This window comes from Sminthopsis crassicaudata, chromosome 2, assembly GCF_048593235.1.
Source record: "Sminthopsis crassicaudata isolate SCR6 chromosome 2, ASM4859323v1, whole genome shotgun sequence".
In the NCBI taxonomy this organism is placed as follows: Eukaryota; Metazoa; Chordata; class Mammalia; order Dasyuromorphia; family Dasyuridae; genus Sminthopsis; species Sminthopsis crassicaudata.
Genome location: NC_133618.1, coordinates 15949754 through 15969569, shown reverse-complemented (window position 1 = coordinate 15969569; position 19816 = coordinate 15949754). Strand labels below are relative to the sequence as shown.

Here is a 19816-nt window from a genome sequence, read left to right as displayed (position 1 = left end):
GGCCTCTGAAGTCCCTTCCTACCCACTCTAACTTTTCTGATAATCAAGCGACTACCCTGGAACAAGGTTCTCTGCTGAAGGAGTACAAAAAGTAAATTATGAGCATTTATATTTTAAATACTTCACATATTGCAGAATATCGTCCTGCCACTACTAAGGTTTTCCAGTTCTGAGGCACATGGAATCATAGCTAATAACCTTTATTATGTATTTATTTTCAGTGGATTAGAAGCTGAGCACATCAATAAAAAGCAAGGCAATCATGACTTAAAATAATTTAAATTTTGCTAATTTTGGACACTATCAAAATGTCCATTTTACAGATGAGAAAATTGAGGTTCATAACTTAATTGTGATTACACAAATATTGAGTCAGCAACGTGCAATAGTAGGTTGAATATCAGGAAGACCTGTTGCCTCCAACACTTATTAGCTGAACCAGCTTTTGCAAGTCACTTAACTTACCCTAATTGAGTATCCAGGTTTTGCCTTTGCAAAATAACGATATTTGATGTACTATTATCATTAGGCCCCTTTCCATTCAAAATCTCTAATCCAGTGATGGCTAAAGTCCCTTTCATGTCTTAATCTGCGGTCCTGTGATCCTAAGCGTCGGGCTGGGGAATGTTTGAACCAAGATTTTCCTGATATAACATTCAGAGTTTTTACAAAAAAGTTTAAATTCTAGCATTAAAAGCATACTTTATTGAAAAAATAACCATCAAATAAGCTATCAACCCCACTAGAAGCTGAACTTGCGTGATGGAAGTTCAAAGAAAGCTGGAATTATTTCTAAAAGGAGGAAACAAGGAAAAATCGAGGGATTATGGAGCGATCTAAGTTGGCCCTGAAAGATGAGTAGAATTTAAATAGGATATAAAAGTAGATATTATTTTGTTATATATATACATGTTGATGCAAATCTGAAATAGATTGCCTTGAAAATGATTTAATGATGAAATGAAATGTCTGTAGAATGTTTTGAGTGTCTCTAAGTGTATATACATGTCATTTATCATTACTAACACTAGCTGCAGCACTTGTGATATACTTTTGATAGTGAACTAGATTGCCTATCAGGAACCCCTGAAGAAGTGACTGATGGACAAATCGTTTTGGAGGAAAATGGTCATTCCATTTATAAAATGTTTGCAGGGTGCCTTTAGCTTCTCTAGTAGCCAGCATTATATCACTGCCAATTATTCTGCTTTCTGAAAGAACATCAGTTTTTGCAACATATCTCATTTTCTCTTTATATTTGAACTGACTCACTATTTAGGTACCCACTGAATTCTTTGCGCTGACCTTAAAAGTTTCTGGGAAATTATTTGTGTTTTTCTATTGACATGCACTAACCAATCAAAGCAGATCTCATCTGGCAGAGAACTCTTTGGGTTGACTAAAATGATTGTTTCTTGATACCTGTTCCAGTGCCAAAAAGTCTTGGATGAGATGCACACATTTATTATTTGTTTTTCCCTGAAGGTATGACCATGAGATGTTAGCTAAAGTCACCATTATAACACATGACAAAAGAAAATAAATTGTATTCTATTGGATAAAAATAAAATTGTCAACAATTCTTAGATAATTATTGGCCTTTTACTATATAGACCAATAATAGTCCTGAAGAAAAAGAGGGGACAACACATCGATTTAAAATTCTTTTTGCATTTCTGTTCTTGACTTTCAATGGTTATACTCATTTTTTCTCCTAGTTTTAGATTTGCCATTTGGTTTAAGATCAGTCTCTCTAATGTATTTATCTACTGATGCCTTCTTTGCACAAGAAAAGAGGGGAAAGAAAGGAACAAAGAAAAGACATTTAAATTTAAGCAAATTCAATTTTAACATTTTATATTTTTCATCCCAATTAATCCAATTTCATAGTTTTTCTTCCTCTCCACTGAAATTAGTAAGATTTGTATCATCGTTAGTGTTGAAAGACCATAATTATTCATTATAATAGTTTAAAGAATAGGGTTTTGTTATTATTTTCAGGGAATAAAAATGCTGTCATTCACTATTATACAAATGTAATTATTTGCACTCATTGAAAAGGTTTTCCCAATTCTGCCTTCTTTACTCTTCTCTAATTCATAAAAGATGACTAAAATTTCTCTTAATTTTTTTATATTCATCATTTCTTACACTGCAATAATATTCCATTATATGTCATAATTATTTTAATATTCTTCATGATTAATTCTTCAGATACAATTTTTTTTTAAAAAATCATCAAGACTTCAATACTGTAAGAGACAGGTTTTCAATAGCCTGAAAAATGAGTCACATAAACTTATCTTTTTTGTTTTTTTTTTTTTCAACACTTCATCAACTAGAGGCTATATGGAGTGGAGAAGCAGAAAATGAGGAAAGCAAAGGGGTCAGATTACAAATGCAAATATTATTATTCATTATTAAAAGAAGAAATAATACTTAAAATCCCCTACCCTATATGTCTAATTCAGGTATGGTGCAAGCTTCTTGCCCAAAAAAAAATTTTGAAATGAAAAATAGGACTTCGTGAGGTTATCCTGACATTTTCGTTAACTGTTCAATCAACCCATCCCTTATAATACTAAATTCTGGAGGGTGCACTCAAGACAATTGTTTGCAATAACAGTTCTACAATTCTTTCAGACCCATTCTCTGTTATTATTTTCCTCCCCATTTCTTTCTTCTTCCATGACTCTTCTTTCTTCCATTCCTTCCTTCAACCTTTCCTCCTTCCCTTTCTTTCTCCCTTCCTTCCATTGCCCTTTCATTTATCTTTTCCCCTTTCCTTCCTTCCTTCCTTCCTTCCTTCCTTCCTTCCTTCCTTCCTTCCTTCCTTCCTTCCTTCCTTCCTTCCTTCCTTCCTTCCTTCCTTCCTTCCTTCCTTCCTTCCTTCCTTCCTTCCTTTCCTTCCTTCCTTCCTTCCTTCCTTTCCTTCCTTCCTTCCTTCCTTCCTTTCCTTCCTTCCTTTCCTTCCCTTCCTTCCTTCCTTCCCTTCCTTCCTTCCTTCCTTCCTTCCTTCCTTCCTTCCTTCCTTCCTTCCTTCCTTCCTTCCTTCCTTCCTTCCTTCCTTCCTTCCTTCCTTCCTTCCTTCCTTCCTTCCTTCCTTCCTTCCTTCCTTCCTTCCTTCCTTCTTTCCTTCCCTTCCTTCTTTCCTTCTCTTCCTTCTTTCTTTCCTCTTCCCTTCCCTCTTTCCTTCCCTTCCTTCTTTCCTTCTCTTCCTTCTTTCTTTCCCTTCCCTTCCCTCTTCCCTTCTCTTTGTTCTTCCCTTCCTTCTTTCTTTCCTCTTCCCTTCCCTCTTTCCTCCCCTTCCTTTCCCTTCCGTTCCCTTCCCTTCCCTTCCTTTTCTTTCCTTCCTTGCTTCCTCACTCTTTGCCTCCTTTTTGCCTTTCTTTCTGCCTTCATGCCTGCTTTTCTGACTTCCTTTCTTCTTTGCTTCCTTCTTTGCTTCTTTCTTTTTTTTAACCACAATTTGCTATTATGATTTCAAAGTAAAGTAAGATGGATACATTTGAGCTCCCTTCCAAAGAGGTTTATCTATTTACAAAGCTACCAAAGCTAGCCCCTTGTAGTCCTCATTTTAGGAGGGCCACATATATAATGACATTTTAATTATGTTTGTTCATTTTTATTTTAATAAACAACATATATATTTTCTATTACCAATGGCTATCTTTTATAATCTAAAAGTTTTAAAAATATGAAGAGAAAATTGTTTTCACAATGTTTTAGTTTTAATTTTTAAGTGACTAACCCCATTTCTGTTGCTTTGCTCTACTTTGGTAACAATAACAGGTGACTTGAGAAATTGATCATGAATGAAGACAATTCTAGGATCACCATGACAATCACCACCATCTTTATCATCATCATCCTCTTCCTCCTCCTCATCATCATCATCACAATCATGAATATTTGCATACTGCATGAAAGCTGACAAAGCACTTTTTCCATCCTACTAAGAAAACAATAAGATCATAGACTTAAACTTAGAAGGAACCAAGAATGCCATATAATACCATTTCTTCATTTACATGGGCACTGATGTCTTTAAAAATAAATAAAAGACCTAAAGACTTTTTATTGTAATTCAATTATTAAGTCACACATCTTACTGCTGAGGAGACTAAAAGGCAGAGTTATTCAGAGGTCATCTGTCGTTAGGGAAAGATTCTTGTTTCTCCTTCATGTTTGAAGAGGACCAATGACTTAACAAAGAGATGTCTTGAAACGTTTATGGAATTTGTATAAATGAGGTAGTGTTACACAAACTCATCAGCCTCACTCTTCCTTCCAGAGCCATGAAAGGACAAAAGGACAAAAAAAAAAGGAGGACTGAAAATGACTTGAACTTGAGATGCAGTGGATTACCTTGGCGTTTTTGATATCTGACCAAGCTCTAAGCATTTGGCAATGACTACTTCAGTTGCCTCTGGGACAAATTATTTTCATTGACCAATTTTTCTCGGGGAAATCCTTATGTACTTGGGATAGACATGTTCCTATTTCAGTGATGTTTTCAGGACCAATTGGTCATCCTTAATCTAGTTAAGCTCATCTTCCAGGATGGTTTTCCAATGTATGACTCCTGTATTTGTGACAGGTAGGAAAGGAGACAAGTAACAGGAAGAAACTGGTTTACCTTTGCTTGAATTTCTAGAAAGTAACAAAATAGCAATCATTTTATATTATTGAATAAGTATTTGTCTGTTAATTGAATGAGGAAAGAAGACCTTGCATTACACAAAGGAAATATTTCATCAATTAAATAAATATGATAAAAATGTCAAATGTTGCTTTTTTCATCTCTATCAGATGAATTTTTGTAATAACATGTCAAAAGATGAATTCTTAAAGTCATGGCAATATTAACACTAATAGGGATTCATTAATCATCTATATTTCAGGCACTGTGAAATTCACTAAAAGCATAGGTTCAAAATCAAAGTGAACCCTACTCTCACAAATTTATGTTACTGGGGGAAGGAAAGTAAAAATGAATATGAACATAATAAATGAAACATAATATCAGATTAAAAGTTTATACCTCCCCCCAAATTATGTTTGATTTATTGACAATTTTGTCATCCTATGGGGTAAGAGGGTAGTTAGGTGGTACAATGGATAGAATGCTGTTGTTCCATTTTTTTTTGGCTGTCCTTAACTTTGATAAATTTGTAAATCCATTGACAAAGACTTATTAATTGCCTATTTGTTCCCACCATTGACCAACTCAGTGATGCAATGGAGTTCCAGGCCTGAAGTCAAGAAGATGTGAGTTCAACTCTGACCTCAAACAATGTACTAGCCATGTCACATTGGGCAAGTCATTTAATAATGTTTGTTTCAGCTTCCTTATGAGCTAGAGTAGGAAATGGCAACTTGCTCTAATATATCTGCCAAGAAAACCCATTAAATCCAAAAGGGGTCAGGAAGAGTTGGACACAACTAAAATTACTCACCAACAACAATGGAGTTAACCAGAGCTACGGTCCAAAAGTTGTTGATGAATGATTATTCATACAACTCTAAAATGTCATTCATTAATTATGTTCTGTCTTTGGATAAGTGTGCAGAATAAGTTATTTCTCCTAAAATGAGTGAGCAAGTCATGAAGAGTGAATTTCTGTGCCTGGAGCAGTGAATGAAGGATGAGGTCTCACATACTAATTAATTTTGTCACTAAGAGAGTACGAACAATTTTTTGGGGGGAAGAGGTGAAAATTTAAGAAAAATATGCATGAGAAATGATAACTGAATTAAAGTACAAATAAAAATAAAAAAATATCAGAGGTGAGTATGAAAAGGAGTATTTATAGAGATTCAGACGGACCTATTAGAAGATAAGGGCCTAGCTAGTGAGATGTTAAATCATAATATGATGGAAATGTACATTTTATTAGGAACTATATCACAAAAACAAAATCTCAAGATGATAAGGTCATAAATGATACATTCATGGGACTTTAATGTCTTAATTTGCTTAGGAAAGAATATGCAAGTCATTGTATGGATTGAATTCTTAATTTCATATAATCTCTTCCAGCACTTATTAGAGTGCTTCACATCAAGTAAATGCTTAAGAAGTATTTTGTTTTTCACATGACATTTCACACCTGGTCCCCTTGCTATCTTTCCAGGGATTTAAAAAAAAAATGCTTCCTCTACATATGTTTTGGGTCAGTTATATTGACTGCTTTACAATTCTTCACATATTCCTCCCTCTTCCTGCCTTTGCAATAGTTGTCTTTCATATCTGGAAAGTGATCCCTTAAATATTGCACTGAAATTTCACTTTCTTTAGGAGAGCTTTCCTACTCTCCCAAAATTAGATTTTCCCCTTTAATATTATCTTCAGTTTATTTTGGATTACTCTTGTATGTCAATAGATATTTGCCCTTTTTTTCCTATTAAAACACAAATTACTTCAGGGCAAGAAGAAGTTTTATCTCACTTCATCATCTCCATTCCTATTCATCCTCAAATTTCTTTTTAATGACCTTCCCTCTTTTTCCCTCATGGACGAATAGCAAATCCACCTCCCCTCTCCATGTCAGTGAGAACCCACTATTCCTTTAACTTTGATCCTGAATCTTACTACCTCTTAAATGATGATCAGAATCTCCAATGCAGCAAAACTTAAACTTTCCTAAACATTTCTGAGCCTTGCAGTTGAACACTCAGAACTTGTTATATATTCTATTTGTCCTGGAACTGATATATTGCCATTCTCAAATAGAGTAAGAGTTTATTGAAAAGACGTACTATTGTATTTAAATATATATATATATATATATATATATATACACATATACACATGCATATGTATATACAGAGAGACAGATATATATATATATATATATACATATATACATACACATGTATACACATACAAATATACATGTGTATATATTACATGTGGATATAAACATATATATATACATATACACATGTGTATGTATATATATATATATATATATATATATATATATATATATATATATATATATATATATATATATATACACACACACACACACAATCCAAATTTTTACATGCATGCATACCATTTTCTCCACAGATATTGACATAATTCTTGGAATACAAGTGCTAAATAAATAATAAATGATCAACATTCTCTAGGAGAATCTTTAATGGTTATTTATCTTAACAGTTGTCAAAAGGTCATGTAACCTACAGGCAGGGGAGAAAAAAAAATCCTTTTCAATCCCAGACACCATACTTGTATTTGCTCTCCTGATTTTCTCAGGATCCCAGCATGGAAGACACTAAAATATAAATCCTGTGGATATTACCGTGAGCAGACTCACTCAATTCTTTCCCAATGTCATTTCGAGTTCCCTGTTGCCATAGTTGCTGCTAAGAAAATGCATTTTTCTAAAAGATTTATAAACAATGATTGTAATGATTTTAGCTCTTTGTGGTGAAACACACTCTTCAATGCCTCTGAGAGGAATATAAATTCAAACACCAGGGAACCATTCAGGTCACACTTGAGTCTTGTTACGTGTTGGACAAGAATAGTGTCTCACTGGTGTCCATTAATGTATCCTATTCTGCCCACTTGGAAGATAAATTTCATGTAGATAGATTCCAAAGACATAAAGAACAGTTTCTTCAAAATGTAGACTGGCTTCTTCTTACTCTTATGCCTTATTAAACTGGGAAAAAAAATTCAAGGTATTGTGTGTTAGAATATACATTCATTATGACTTCATGAGAAAAAAAGTGTAACAGACAGAGATCTATTCCAATCTATTCAAAGAAGCCTCAGATTCAACTCATTTCTATTGAACAAACATTTATTAGTGGCCTTGTAATTGCCAGTTACTGGGCTAGGTATTGAAAAGGAAAGATAAACTATGAAAACAGTACTTCCCCCTAAGCATCATACTATCTAATGATTGGGGCATGAAACAAAAACAAAGATAATTTCAGGACAAGAAAAGTGGTGGAAACAAATAGTTATTTGGGAGATGTCATCTAAGTAATGACTGAATAATGAGAAAAATGTAAAGAAGTTAGCAGGTAGGCAGATTTTCTCTTCTTTCCTTCCTTCCTTCCTTCCTTCCTTCCTTCCTTCCTTCCTTCCTTCCTTCCTTCCTTCCTTCCTTCCTTCCTTCCTTCCTTCCTTCCTTCCTTCCTTCCTTCCTTCCTTCCTTCCTTCCTTCCTTCCTTCCTTCTTTCCTTCCTTCCTTCCTTCCTTCTTTCCTGCCTCCCTGCCTCCCTGCCTCCCTGCCTCTTGCCTTCCTTTCTTTTTGCCTTTTTAATACTGCAGTCTTCTTATAGCTTATGAGGATAGTATCTCACTGGTATTTATGAGTATATCTTATCCTCCCACTCAGAAGATGAATTTCATGTAAATATAACTGAAAACTATTGTTTCAAAATAGCATATTAAGTTCTTGGGAGGTGGGGGAGCAAAAACAACAAAAAAAGAGAGAGAAAGAGAAGAGGCTTGATGATAATGATGTTTTATTAATCTATCTAATGTGAGGTATATATTTCTTGATGTCAGAGAAACAATAAAGAGACCAAGAAAAAAAGCTGCAACAAAGTATTGATATGAAGAAGAAAAATATTTTTTCCGTGGGAAAGTCAATATAAATATTGAAATTCTGAACATTGAAATAAAGATCATCTGTACAAATGAAGTTCACTTGCATCCAAGGCTGTACCACCAGTGTGGTATATTATAGCACCAAGATGAACCAGTATAAAATGGGCACATTCATCAGACTCTAAAATAACATACCACCCAAAATGTTTTAGGGATTTTTTTTCTTCCGTTGGGCAAGTCTTGTCCTGATTGAGGGAAGGAAGAAGTTAGTCAAACATTACAAAACATATCAAATAGAGATTGACTTATGCACCATGTTATTGCATCTTGCCATATGCCATGAAATAATTAAGAAATGAATCTGAGATCTGGAGATGCACGTGCTTCAGTACCCTGGGAACATAACTGATTATAAACTCCATTGAAAACTTGAAGGCTAAAATCAAAGGTAGGTTTTAGCTGGGTAGCCTTTTTATCAAAGTTATATTTAACATACAAAGGAATACGTGACCTCACGATAAAAACATTTCCTAATGTGTCAACAAATCTTGAAATTTATGACAAATCATGTAAAATATGCAAGTGTAATAAAAGGACACAGTTTATTATAAAATGTTTGCTAAAATGTCAAAAATTATAAAGTTTATTGCATGTCAACAAGTGCCATTACTTTACTTTGTTCCATGTTTTGCCTATCTTATGGGATCTCAAGCCAAGGGAAATATACATCTGTTTAAATTCTAAAGTTCTGTTCCAAAACAGAAAAAAAAAATGAACTTCTGCCAGTGGAGGAAATTTCTGACATGCTCTAGCATCTTGAAACCTCAGTTACATTAAAATGTTTTAATCTTATAGTAAAAAAAAATGAAATATGGTGATACATGTTGTTGAAGATTTGGATCAATCGTTATATTAGAGAATAAATCAGAGTCGATCACTAGTAATATATGTGAAATTTCTAAATTCCTTCTCTATTGTTTGTCAAAATTAATACCGTATGCCATTATTGTGAGTACATATTTAATATGGTCCAGTTGACTAGATTGTATAATGTATATGTGCTAACTAACCCATCTTGCTTTTGTGAGGCCGTATTTATATATATGAAGATAAGGTATCAGATACAGTCAAATTCTACTGTAGGCAGCACAACTCTAAAGGCTAGCCACACTGTTAAACTCCCAATATATATTTATCCAAAAAGCCATTTCATAGAGAACTCATACTAGGCAAGCATCACTTGATGGTCAGAAGAAATGATGCAAGGACAATCTCAAGGTCTCTCTGAAGAACTTATTATTTTATGTTCTGTTGTCTCTTGATTGTGATACTTCTCTGGGAGGCAGGGAGCTTCTGGAGGCAGCCTTCCTTTCAGTTCAGTTCAACAATCTCAAAATGCAGCCAGGAGTTCAAGTCCTTTATTGTCTCTTTCCTTGGTTCCCCAATGTGCTCTTGTCAGAATGTCTCCAGCCAGCTTCAGTCTCTAGCTCCCTCTGAATCCAAAGCCTCCAACCAGCATGAAGGTAGACATGGGAATGAATCAGACTCTGCCTCCAAGAGTGTGGGATTGTGGGTTTCCCAGAATTCAATCCTAGTTGTCAATCTCCCAGAAGTCCATGAGCAGCTTTTCCTTTAGACTTGTGAATCTGCTCTGGTCCAAGTGTACCAAGCGAGCACCACAGTAGAATCTCAAATGATCTCTCCTTCCTGAATCCTGGCTCCTTATATCCTCCCAGAGAATGGGCTTGTGGGTACTCCATGGGCTTGTGGGAACTCCTTGCATACCAATGAGCAAGCTCCTTTAAAGGTGTAAACTCCTTTAAAGGTTTGAACTAAAGGTGTGAACTCTGAGCTAGAGAATGGTTAACTACCAACTTAGCACCTAGTAAGGATCCTAACAAATCATTTGTGAGACATGGAAGAGACACTGGCACAGGGCCGCCCAGCATGGTGTACCCTCATCAAAGAAGGCATTGTCCTCTATGAGCAAAGTAGAAATAAAGTATTTTAAATGAGACGGCAGATAAGCAAACTTGGATCCATCTCCACACTGGATCATCATATGGATTCTTTGTTCCTGAATTACAGTAGAGCCATCTGAGTTCCTATTGGTCTGATCAGTCATTGTCAGACATATTGTATCTTGATTGAAAGATCGCGATGTCATGTGACAAAGAACAGCAATTATTCAAGAATCAGTCTTGAAATTTGTGTTCAAATTTTGTCTCTAACAAAGCCTGGGTATTTAACTCTCAACAAGTCATCTGTCCTCTCATTGTCCTCAAAACTACAACTTGCCTATCTTCATGGGGAAAGTGAGTTTTCTGCACTAAAATAAATGTGTGTAAACCTACATACAAAGAACACACACAGAGGGAGTTAAGTGAAAAACATGATATACCATTACCCCAGAAAAATGGCTTAGATCTTTATCTGTCTAAATGAATTGATGTGACTGAAATATTTGTTCTGCCCCATTAGTCTGGGAGCACCCGCTAAAGCTTTTTGAATGGCCAGAAACATAGGGAGGACCAGTCCCTGAGATTAGCAAAGCTGTCAACCCTCCATGGCTAATTAGACAAGCTGAATGTCTGGGTTACATCCAGCTCAGCCGAAGCCCATTGAAACATACCAAGAGATATCTGCATAATTATTCAGGTGGATCAGCTCATTGGTCATTCTGCCATGCAACCCTTCAGACTGCTTTCTTGAAGTTTCATTGTTTTTGGAAAGTTTGATCAGAATGATTCCTCCTGTCATATATAGTGACGGGGAAAATCAGCTTTTATGAAGTCAGAATATATTTTATAAGTTTCTGAAAATGAAATGAACACTAGCAGAAGGGTAAACCTTTTGGAAGACTTTCTGTTGCAAAAGATGATGTAGGATCTTGAGATTGAATAAGTTCATTTTAATGCTATTCAATAACCTTTTTATTAAACATCTTCCCTATTAATGTATAGGGATTTCTACATGATATCAAAGATGATGTAATGAATAGAAGGCAGACCTTGATTTTAGGAAAAACTGAATTCAAACTCAGAACTGACACATATTCATCTGGTCATCTGTTTGACAAAGATAAGTCAATTAGTATTCCATTCTTTTCTATGTAATTCTCTGAGACAATAAGTTACAAGCTAGTTGCCTACTTTCCCCAATTAAAAAAAAATTAGGGGGCAACTAGATGAAGTAGTGGATAGAGCACCAGCCTTGAATTCAGGAGGACCAGAGTTCAAATCTGGTCTCAGACACTTCACACTTCCTAGCTGTGTGACCTTGGGCAAGTCACTAACCCCAGCCTCAGGAAAAACAAAAAACAATAAAACAAACAAACAAAAAATTAATATCCTCAATTAACATACCACAAGTGAATGGATAATGCATGTATTGATGAAAAAACTGTACAGTGTTTGTTGTTTTGAAAAGAGACAGAGACAAAGACATACAGAGAGAGAAAAAAAGAAAGAATGAGTAATTTGGCAGGATCAATAAAAGAATAACCTAGGAAATGGCCCCTGGACTGAGTTTAAAAGAAATTTAGTGTTTCTAAGTAGTAGAGTAATTGTTTTCCTGACAAGGGTTGGGAAGAGATGGGAGAGAGATTTGTGTTTAAAAATTTCTGTCTTTATACATATATTTAAATGCGCATATACACATATAGATATATATGTGTATATACATTTGCATACACATAGATATATATTATATATGAATGGATATATAATACATAAATAGTATATCTATATTGACACATATATTTATGTAAGTATGTTACATACATATATACATTTATAAACATAAATATATATGAATACATATATGTGTATATATGTATATATATATATATATATATATATATTAATGAGTGGGTAAATGAATGTAAGAAATATATAATATAATTATTATATCTATATCTAAATCTATGTATATTTATCTCTATTTCTATCTGTACCTATCTACATATATATATACACATAAATATACATATGTATATGCATATATAATTGCATATAGGTGTATATATACATACATACATGAATGAATGAGTGAACATATATAATATATATATATCTATCTTTGTATATATCTACATCTATTTCTATCTCTATATACATGTCTATATAATTAAGAAACTACACATATGCATGCTATATATGTGGATATATATATATATACATACATGTAGACACATGTATATTACAGAAATGCATAAACATAAATACACATATAAATAAGTGGATGAATGAATAGTTAAATGAATGAACATATATATATATATATATATATATATATATATATATTTCTATCTATTTCTGTATCTATATGCATATACATGTGTGCATATGTATATATAATTATCTGTGTATGATATATACAGTTATATATACACATATAAATAAAACATATACAATTATTGTATATATGTAGGTGAATAAATGGACAAATAAATGAGTACCTATTCTATTTCTATTTATCTATCTTTCTATCTATTGAGTCAATAAGTTGAATGACAGTGATACATAAAAGACGTGATGGAAATCTGCATCAATTAGCCATGGCAGCTGGTGAGCTTTGTGGAAATCAGGAAGGAATAACGAAGATTCCTGGCTGGCCTGACATTGCTAACAGAGCTAAAGGAGATAGTTGTTTTGGACAGAGGTAGTGGTCAAAGGATGCTTTGATTTCTTTGTGTTTGCTTGATCTTGTACAATGGCACTCATTCCTAGGGCCATATGAAATTCCATGGACTTGCCATCATTCAAGTTGGGCTCAGAGATATGAAGTAACATTGAATCATCCACAGCACAATCTATTGGCTGTATAGATGACAGAATCTCATCTTTGTTCCTTGGGCAACTTATGTGATGTCTTTGCATTTTAGGTTTTTCTTTTTTTAAATGAGATGGGATAAAAGTTAATGTCTCCTGCTCTAAATGTAAATATGTACATAATGCATGTCTGAGGGGGAAAAGGCATAAGCAGGCCGAAATGTAAAGATAGATCAGCCTTATGGTTCACATGCCCGCACTGGAGGCTTATGTTGTTTGACCTTTTACTTAAGTATTTGGGAACCGTGGAAAGAGCGGCACCACGCTAGGAGCAAGTAATTTTGCTCTGATGATTATCAGCCAGACAAGATGCCTAACCTCTCCAGACTTAGCCCTCACCAGTGGGTGCTCTATTTAATTCTTTAGCAGTTGTAAGAAGGTGTTTGATCTATATATTAGTTTCCTTTCACTAGATTCTCTTTCCCATCTTTATCACTGCTGGTGATTTCTGCATGGATTGCTTACTTAACAGTGCAGTCATTTTTTAGCCCCCTTCATGACCTATTTAGGTTTGCTTGGTAAAGAAACTGAAGTGTCTTTTTTTTTTCAGTTCCTTCCATTTGTTAGTTTGTGAGATGATTGGGTTTAAGTTAATTGTCCAACTATTAATTGTCAAGCCTCTGAATCTGGATTTGAATTGAGGTCTTCTTGATTCCAAATCCAGTGCTCTATCCACTGAGCCATCTAGCTGGCCACTCATCCCCTTCTCCAATTCATTTTACAGAGGAGGAAACTGAGGCTAACAGGGTTAAATGAAGACATTTCTTAGCTCACATGATTGAAAAGTGTATGAGGTCAGACTTGAACTTGAGAGATACCTGTGAATAGCTTTGAAAGCTTGTTCAGAATATCAAAAAGCTGCTTCCCTCAGCCTCTAAATAGCCTGGGTTCTTGGACAGCTTCCAATATCTTGAGGTTTTCCATCATTTAATTATGACTGATATAGATGTCATCCCTACAAACTGGCAGTGTGAGTGTGGACAAGATAGCATGTGGAGAGAGGAGAGGGCACTGCCTGGGTAAAGGCATGGAAATAGGAAACTAGACCATGAAGCGCAAATACTCAGATAAGTAACTGAAGCATGAATCCACAGGAAGTAGCAGGTATTTGGGCTCTGGTTCTAGGATTCCCAAACTTTCATCTTTGCCATATTGTGTCTTTAGTTTGCCCATGTCTGCATAGTTGCCCTAGGATGAATTTCAAGACTCTCACAAGATAAATATTGAGCCATGTGACCTGGAGACATGGCCAATGGGTTCCAATTAATTCCCTCGTGAGAGGTATATTTTATTTCTAGAAGCAGGAAAGGAAGAGGAAAAAAATCAGTTAATCACCAACAGCCCCATGCTTCCCAAATCAATCTGGCCCTAATGCATCGAGGAGCTCTTCTGACAAGAGCCTTCATTGTTAGCTAGACTTTAAAAGAGATACTATGCAGAGAAGATGTCCTATTTAAAATTCATGGCAGGAGCGTAAGTCATCAGACATATGTCACTAACTTTATGTTTAATCATTTCACACAGCAAGGCAGTCAGCAGGGAAACTGATATATGCCTGCTCATTGGACAGTCCCTCCTCTGAGTCTTGCTACCTCTGATGCTTCTGTCATTTTGCTTGTGTATTTCCATCCAGACTGGAGCTGTGCACAAGACTCATCTCTCTCCCTTTCTCCCGTACCTGTCAGAAGCAGAGGGGCATTCATGAAGTATTTCATGTCAGTTTATACTTACCAGCAATGTCTTCTCTGTGTCTCCTCCTCTCTCCTCATGTCATGAACACCATATTTTGGGCCTTCATGGTCAAGGGCTTGAGCAATTGTAATGGCCACGTAGCCAATTCCATACCTCTTTCTAATACATTTTCCGTCAAGCTACCAAAGTGATATTCTTAAAGTATAGACTTAAAACATGTCACTCCTATGCTCCAAAAGCTTCAGTGGCTCCCGATTGTCTCTCAGATAAAATGCTACCTTCTCTTTTAATTAACTTTGCCATTTAATACTAATTTATTTTTTTTCCAGAAATATGACGTTACTCCCTTCACACATTGTCTGCTTCATTGTAAGTACTCCTCCTCCAAAGCATTTTTCTTCCTATGTGTATTTGTACAGGCTGCCCTCCAGTCTTGGAATATCCTTCCTCATTACCTTTGTCTCAGCATCCCCTTGTTATCTAGTCAAGTTTGACTCTTTGTGATCCCTTATGTCATAGACCATAATTTACTAGGTCCTTGTATAGTCTCCTAATCTTCCAAAGTCTATCTAAGTTCATATTCATTATTACCATGACATTATTTAATCATCTCAATCTCTGCCATCCTTTCTACCTTTTACCTTCAATTTTTCTCAACATCTGGGAAAGAAGCTGCTTTTATCATCATCTAAAAAGATGTCTTATTTTCTCATTATGAGTCCAATGTATGTAAGCTTCAGCTTCAATATGTTCTTCCAAGGTATAGTCTCAATTAAGATCTTTAAGTATTGATTGATCTTCTTGCTGTCCAATGGATGATTACAAGATTTCTCTAACACAACAAATGGAAAGTGGAAATTCTGTAGCCTTGTGCTTTCTATTTAGTCCAATTCTCATAGCCATTCATCAGAATTTTTATTCTACAACTCTTGATTAGCAAAGTGTATGCTATCCAGATTTGTCACATCTTTCTTTCCAAGGAGCATCTTTTAATTTTATGTCTGCAGTGACCTTTGAGGCCAAGAATAGAAAATCTGACACTTCTTCCATTTCTTCTCCCTCTGTGGGCCAAGATGTGATGGGACCAATTGCTATGATGTTGCTTTTTTAAGGTTCAACATCCCTATCTCTTCAAAGCTGCTCAACTATGATTTCTCACAGAATGCAACAGGAGTTGCTAGCATTTCCACAATCAGTTCCATGGTTTTATATACTTTCACACTTGTGAACATATATGTTCTCCTAACAGAAAAAAAAAAAAAAAAAAGATCCCTGGGAATTAGAAAGATTATTATTATTATTTTTTTTTCTGGAGACAACAGCATATTACACACACCCTTCCATTCACCACTTTCTGGGTCTCTCCACATCACCTGGCAATTATCTAAGGACAATGGAACTGCTCTCTTTTATCCTCCCAGAGAATGGGCGTGGGATAACGCAAGGGCTTCTGGGAAAAAATAGTTCAACCAATGAACTTGCTCCTCCCCAGGACTTCACAAGTAAAACTCCCAGTAAAGGCCAGAACTAGAGAATTGTCAAGTACTGACTTAGCACTTAGTAAGAACCTAATATCTCATTATATCATTAGCACTTAGTAAGAACCTAACAGTTTTCCTCTTTCTATAAGCAGTAGCTATGTCATGCATGGTCTATAATAAGATGATAAGTACTTGTTGTTTTATTGATTGACTCCTATTCAATTCTCTATCTCCAAATGAGAATTCCAACTATATTCATTGTTAGGATTATTTTCTTTTTTGATCCTTACATCCTCAGTGGTTAGCACTTATAAATTGCTTTAATAAATTTTATTGACTTAAAATTAATATGGCAGAAATTTAGAGTTCCTGTTAAAATATAAAAGCCACTTTATTCCTAGGTTTCTGATCATTCATAATACACACATATCAAGCAATTCTAAGTTTTTAAGTTAAAGTAACCATGATTGAATACGATCCTTCAAACAATATATTTTTAGACAACATGTATGACTCAAAACAAGTCACTTAATTCTATCCCCTGTTGTCCTCTTTTCCTTTTGTCTCCAATTCGAAACTTTGTCAGAGTCTTGTTTTCTCATTACATGTCCAAAGTATTTAAGCTTCAGCTTCAATATGTGTTCTTCCAAAATACAGTTTCAATTAATTTCTTTAAGTATTGACTGATTTAGAGAAAGGCAAATTAAGACAATTCTGAGATACCACTACACACCTATCAGATTGGCTAGAATAACAGGGAAAGATAATGATGAATGTTGGAGAGGATGTGGGAAAAATGGGGCAATCATACATTGTTGGTGGACTTGTGAATACATCCAGCCATTCTGGAGAATGATTTGGAACTATGCTCAAAAGGTGGTCAAACTGTGCCTACCCTTTGACCCAGTAGTGTTACTACTGGGCTTGTATTCCAAAGAGATCTTAAAGAAGGGAAAAGAACCTGTATGTACAAGAATATTTGTGGCAGCCCTTTTTGTAGTAACTAGAAACTGGAAACTGAGTGGATGCTCATCAATTAGAGAATGGCTGAATAAATATGGTATATGAATATTATGGAATATTATTGTTCTATAAGAAATGACCAACAGGATGATTTCAGAAAGTCCTGGAGAGACTTACAGGAACTGATGCTGAGTGAAATAAGCAGATCATTACATACTTCAACAAGAATACTATATGATGATAAATTCTGATGGACGAGGGCCTCTTCAACAATGAGATGAACCAAATCAGTTCCAATAGAGCAGTCATGAACTGAACCAGCTACACCCAGCAAAAGAACTCTGGGAGATGACTATGAACCACTACACAGAATTCCCAAGACCCCAATTTTTTTCCGCCTGTATTTTAAATTTCCTTCACAGGCTAATTGTACAGTATTTCAAAGTACAATTATTTTATAAGCAAAACAACTGTTTGTAGATGTATATATTGTGTTTAATTTATACTTTAACATATTTAACATGTATTGGTCAACCTGCCATCTGGGGGAGGATGAGAGGGGAAGGAGGGCACAAATTAGAACAAAAGGTTTAGCAATTGTCAATGCTGTAAAATTACCCATGCATATATCTGGTAAATAAAAACTATATAAAAAAGTATTGACTGATTTGATGTCCTTGCCATCCAAGGGATTCTCAAAAGTACCAAATCCTCTAGCAGCAATTCTCTAGTAGCAGTTCTGCAGTGTTCAGCTTTCTGTAAAGTCCAATTCTCACGGTCAGCTTCCTTAACTGGAGCATTAAACAAATGGATAAATGAGTGAATGAATAAAGTAGAAAGAATCTTTTAGAATTGTGTCAGGAGAAAAAAAAATAAAACAATCTGTAAAATGCTTTGTAGATTTTTAATGAGCAAGATTAAAGCTAGCTATTGTTTTGGTCAATGTGTATAGTTTGGTAAAACCAAGAGGGCATGGGTCTTTCTATGGAAGGCAAAACTAGACCTATTATTACTCCTCACTTATTCTGAGTTCCAGTTTCAGTGTTCTCCTATTATTCCTTGACCACAACTTTCAATCCTCAATCTTTTTCTCTGCATAGATTGGCCCTCGTGCTTATATATTAAGTTGTAGAACCCATATCTCCATTCAAGGCTCACTGCAAAAGCTAGTTCTTATAAAAACTCTTTCTGGATTCCTAAGTAGCTGCTGCCTCCCTGGAAAAATTACATTGTATTTTCTTTGAATGTGTTTTAGATTTGCTTACATTTGTATGTGATGTTAACCTTGAACAAAATGTAAACAGAAATAGAGGGAATGATTGATTGTTTCTCCATGAGTTGAACCTGACTTGATGTAGGAATTATATGCTGGTTATGGAGGAGAGTTTGACTAAGGAATGATTTCTCTTGATCTTTATGGAAATACGAGCTGGTAATTCTAACAAGAAAATGGCTGCCTCTTCCCATGAGGCTTGGGTATGAACATTACCTTTTCTCAGATCACATCCCTCATCTCCTTTTTTTCATAGAGTGGTAATTTTGCTATTGGTGTAGATCTTAGCTACATCTGGCCACAAAGGAGTTTCTTTTGCTATCTTGTGTAAGCTCTGGGAAGTTTATCACTTATGTTATTTATTTATGAAATTAATATTTCTGAGGTCTCTGCCTAGATGGAAATCTTATTCATTTAGATAGAGGTGTGACTTTTCAGTCTTAAATATATTTCTGTTGTTTTTTGTTTTGTTTTAGCTAATCACAAATTTTCATCAATTCCCCTATGCTTCCAAAGATTCACATTCTCCAATAATACAATTAAAAGAGATTTTGATTTTGTATCTAGAGACAACCCTTATTGGTACTAATTAAACCAAAATGAAAAGTGTAAGTATATTTTTGAAGAGGAAAAACTTTGAGAAAGAAGTGGGGGAGGCAGGGAGGGAGGGAGAGATAGAGAAACAGAAACAGTCAAACATAGAGATAGACACACCTGCACACAGAGACATAGAGGAAAAGAGACAGAAAGACAGAGACACAGAGAGAAAGACAGAGAGACAGAAAGAGACAAAGGAAAAAGAGAATGAGAGACTGAGAGAGAGACATAGAAACAAGACAAAACAACAACAAAAGAGATTCAGCGTGAGACTGAGACACAAAAAGACAGAGAATGAAAGAGTTGAAAGTGTGAGAGACAGACACAGAAATACAGACTGAGAGAAAGAGAGACAGAAAAACAGACATAGAGTGACACAGGCAGAAAGAAATAGAGTTAG

The 19816-nt window shown here is 35.1% G+C and overlaps 1 protein-coding gene across 2 annotated transcripts in view; it reads left to right on the top strand.

Moving 5' to 3' along the window:
- LRRTM4 (leucine rich repeat transmembrane neuronal 4) overlaps positions 1 to 19816 on the top strand; it is a 942554-nt gene that overhangs the window by 264853 nt on the left and 657885 nt on the right. The window contains exon 3 of one of the 2 annotated variants that reach the window (XM_074285449.1): positions 3793 to 6756. The exons of the other annotated variant lie outside the window; for it this stretch is intronic. Coding sequence (XP_074141550.1) covers positions 3793 to 3801 — 9 coding nt within the window. The 3' untranslated portion in view covers positions 3802 to 6756. Of the gene's footprint in view, positions 1 to 3792; positions 6757 to 19816 lie in introns of those variants that run through there. 2 annotated transcript variants of the gene reach the window in all.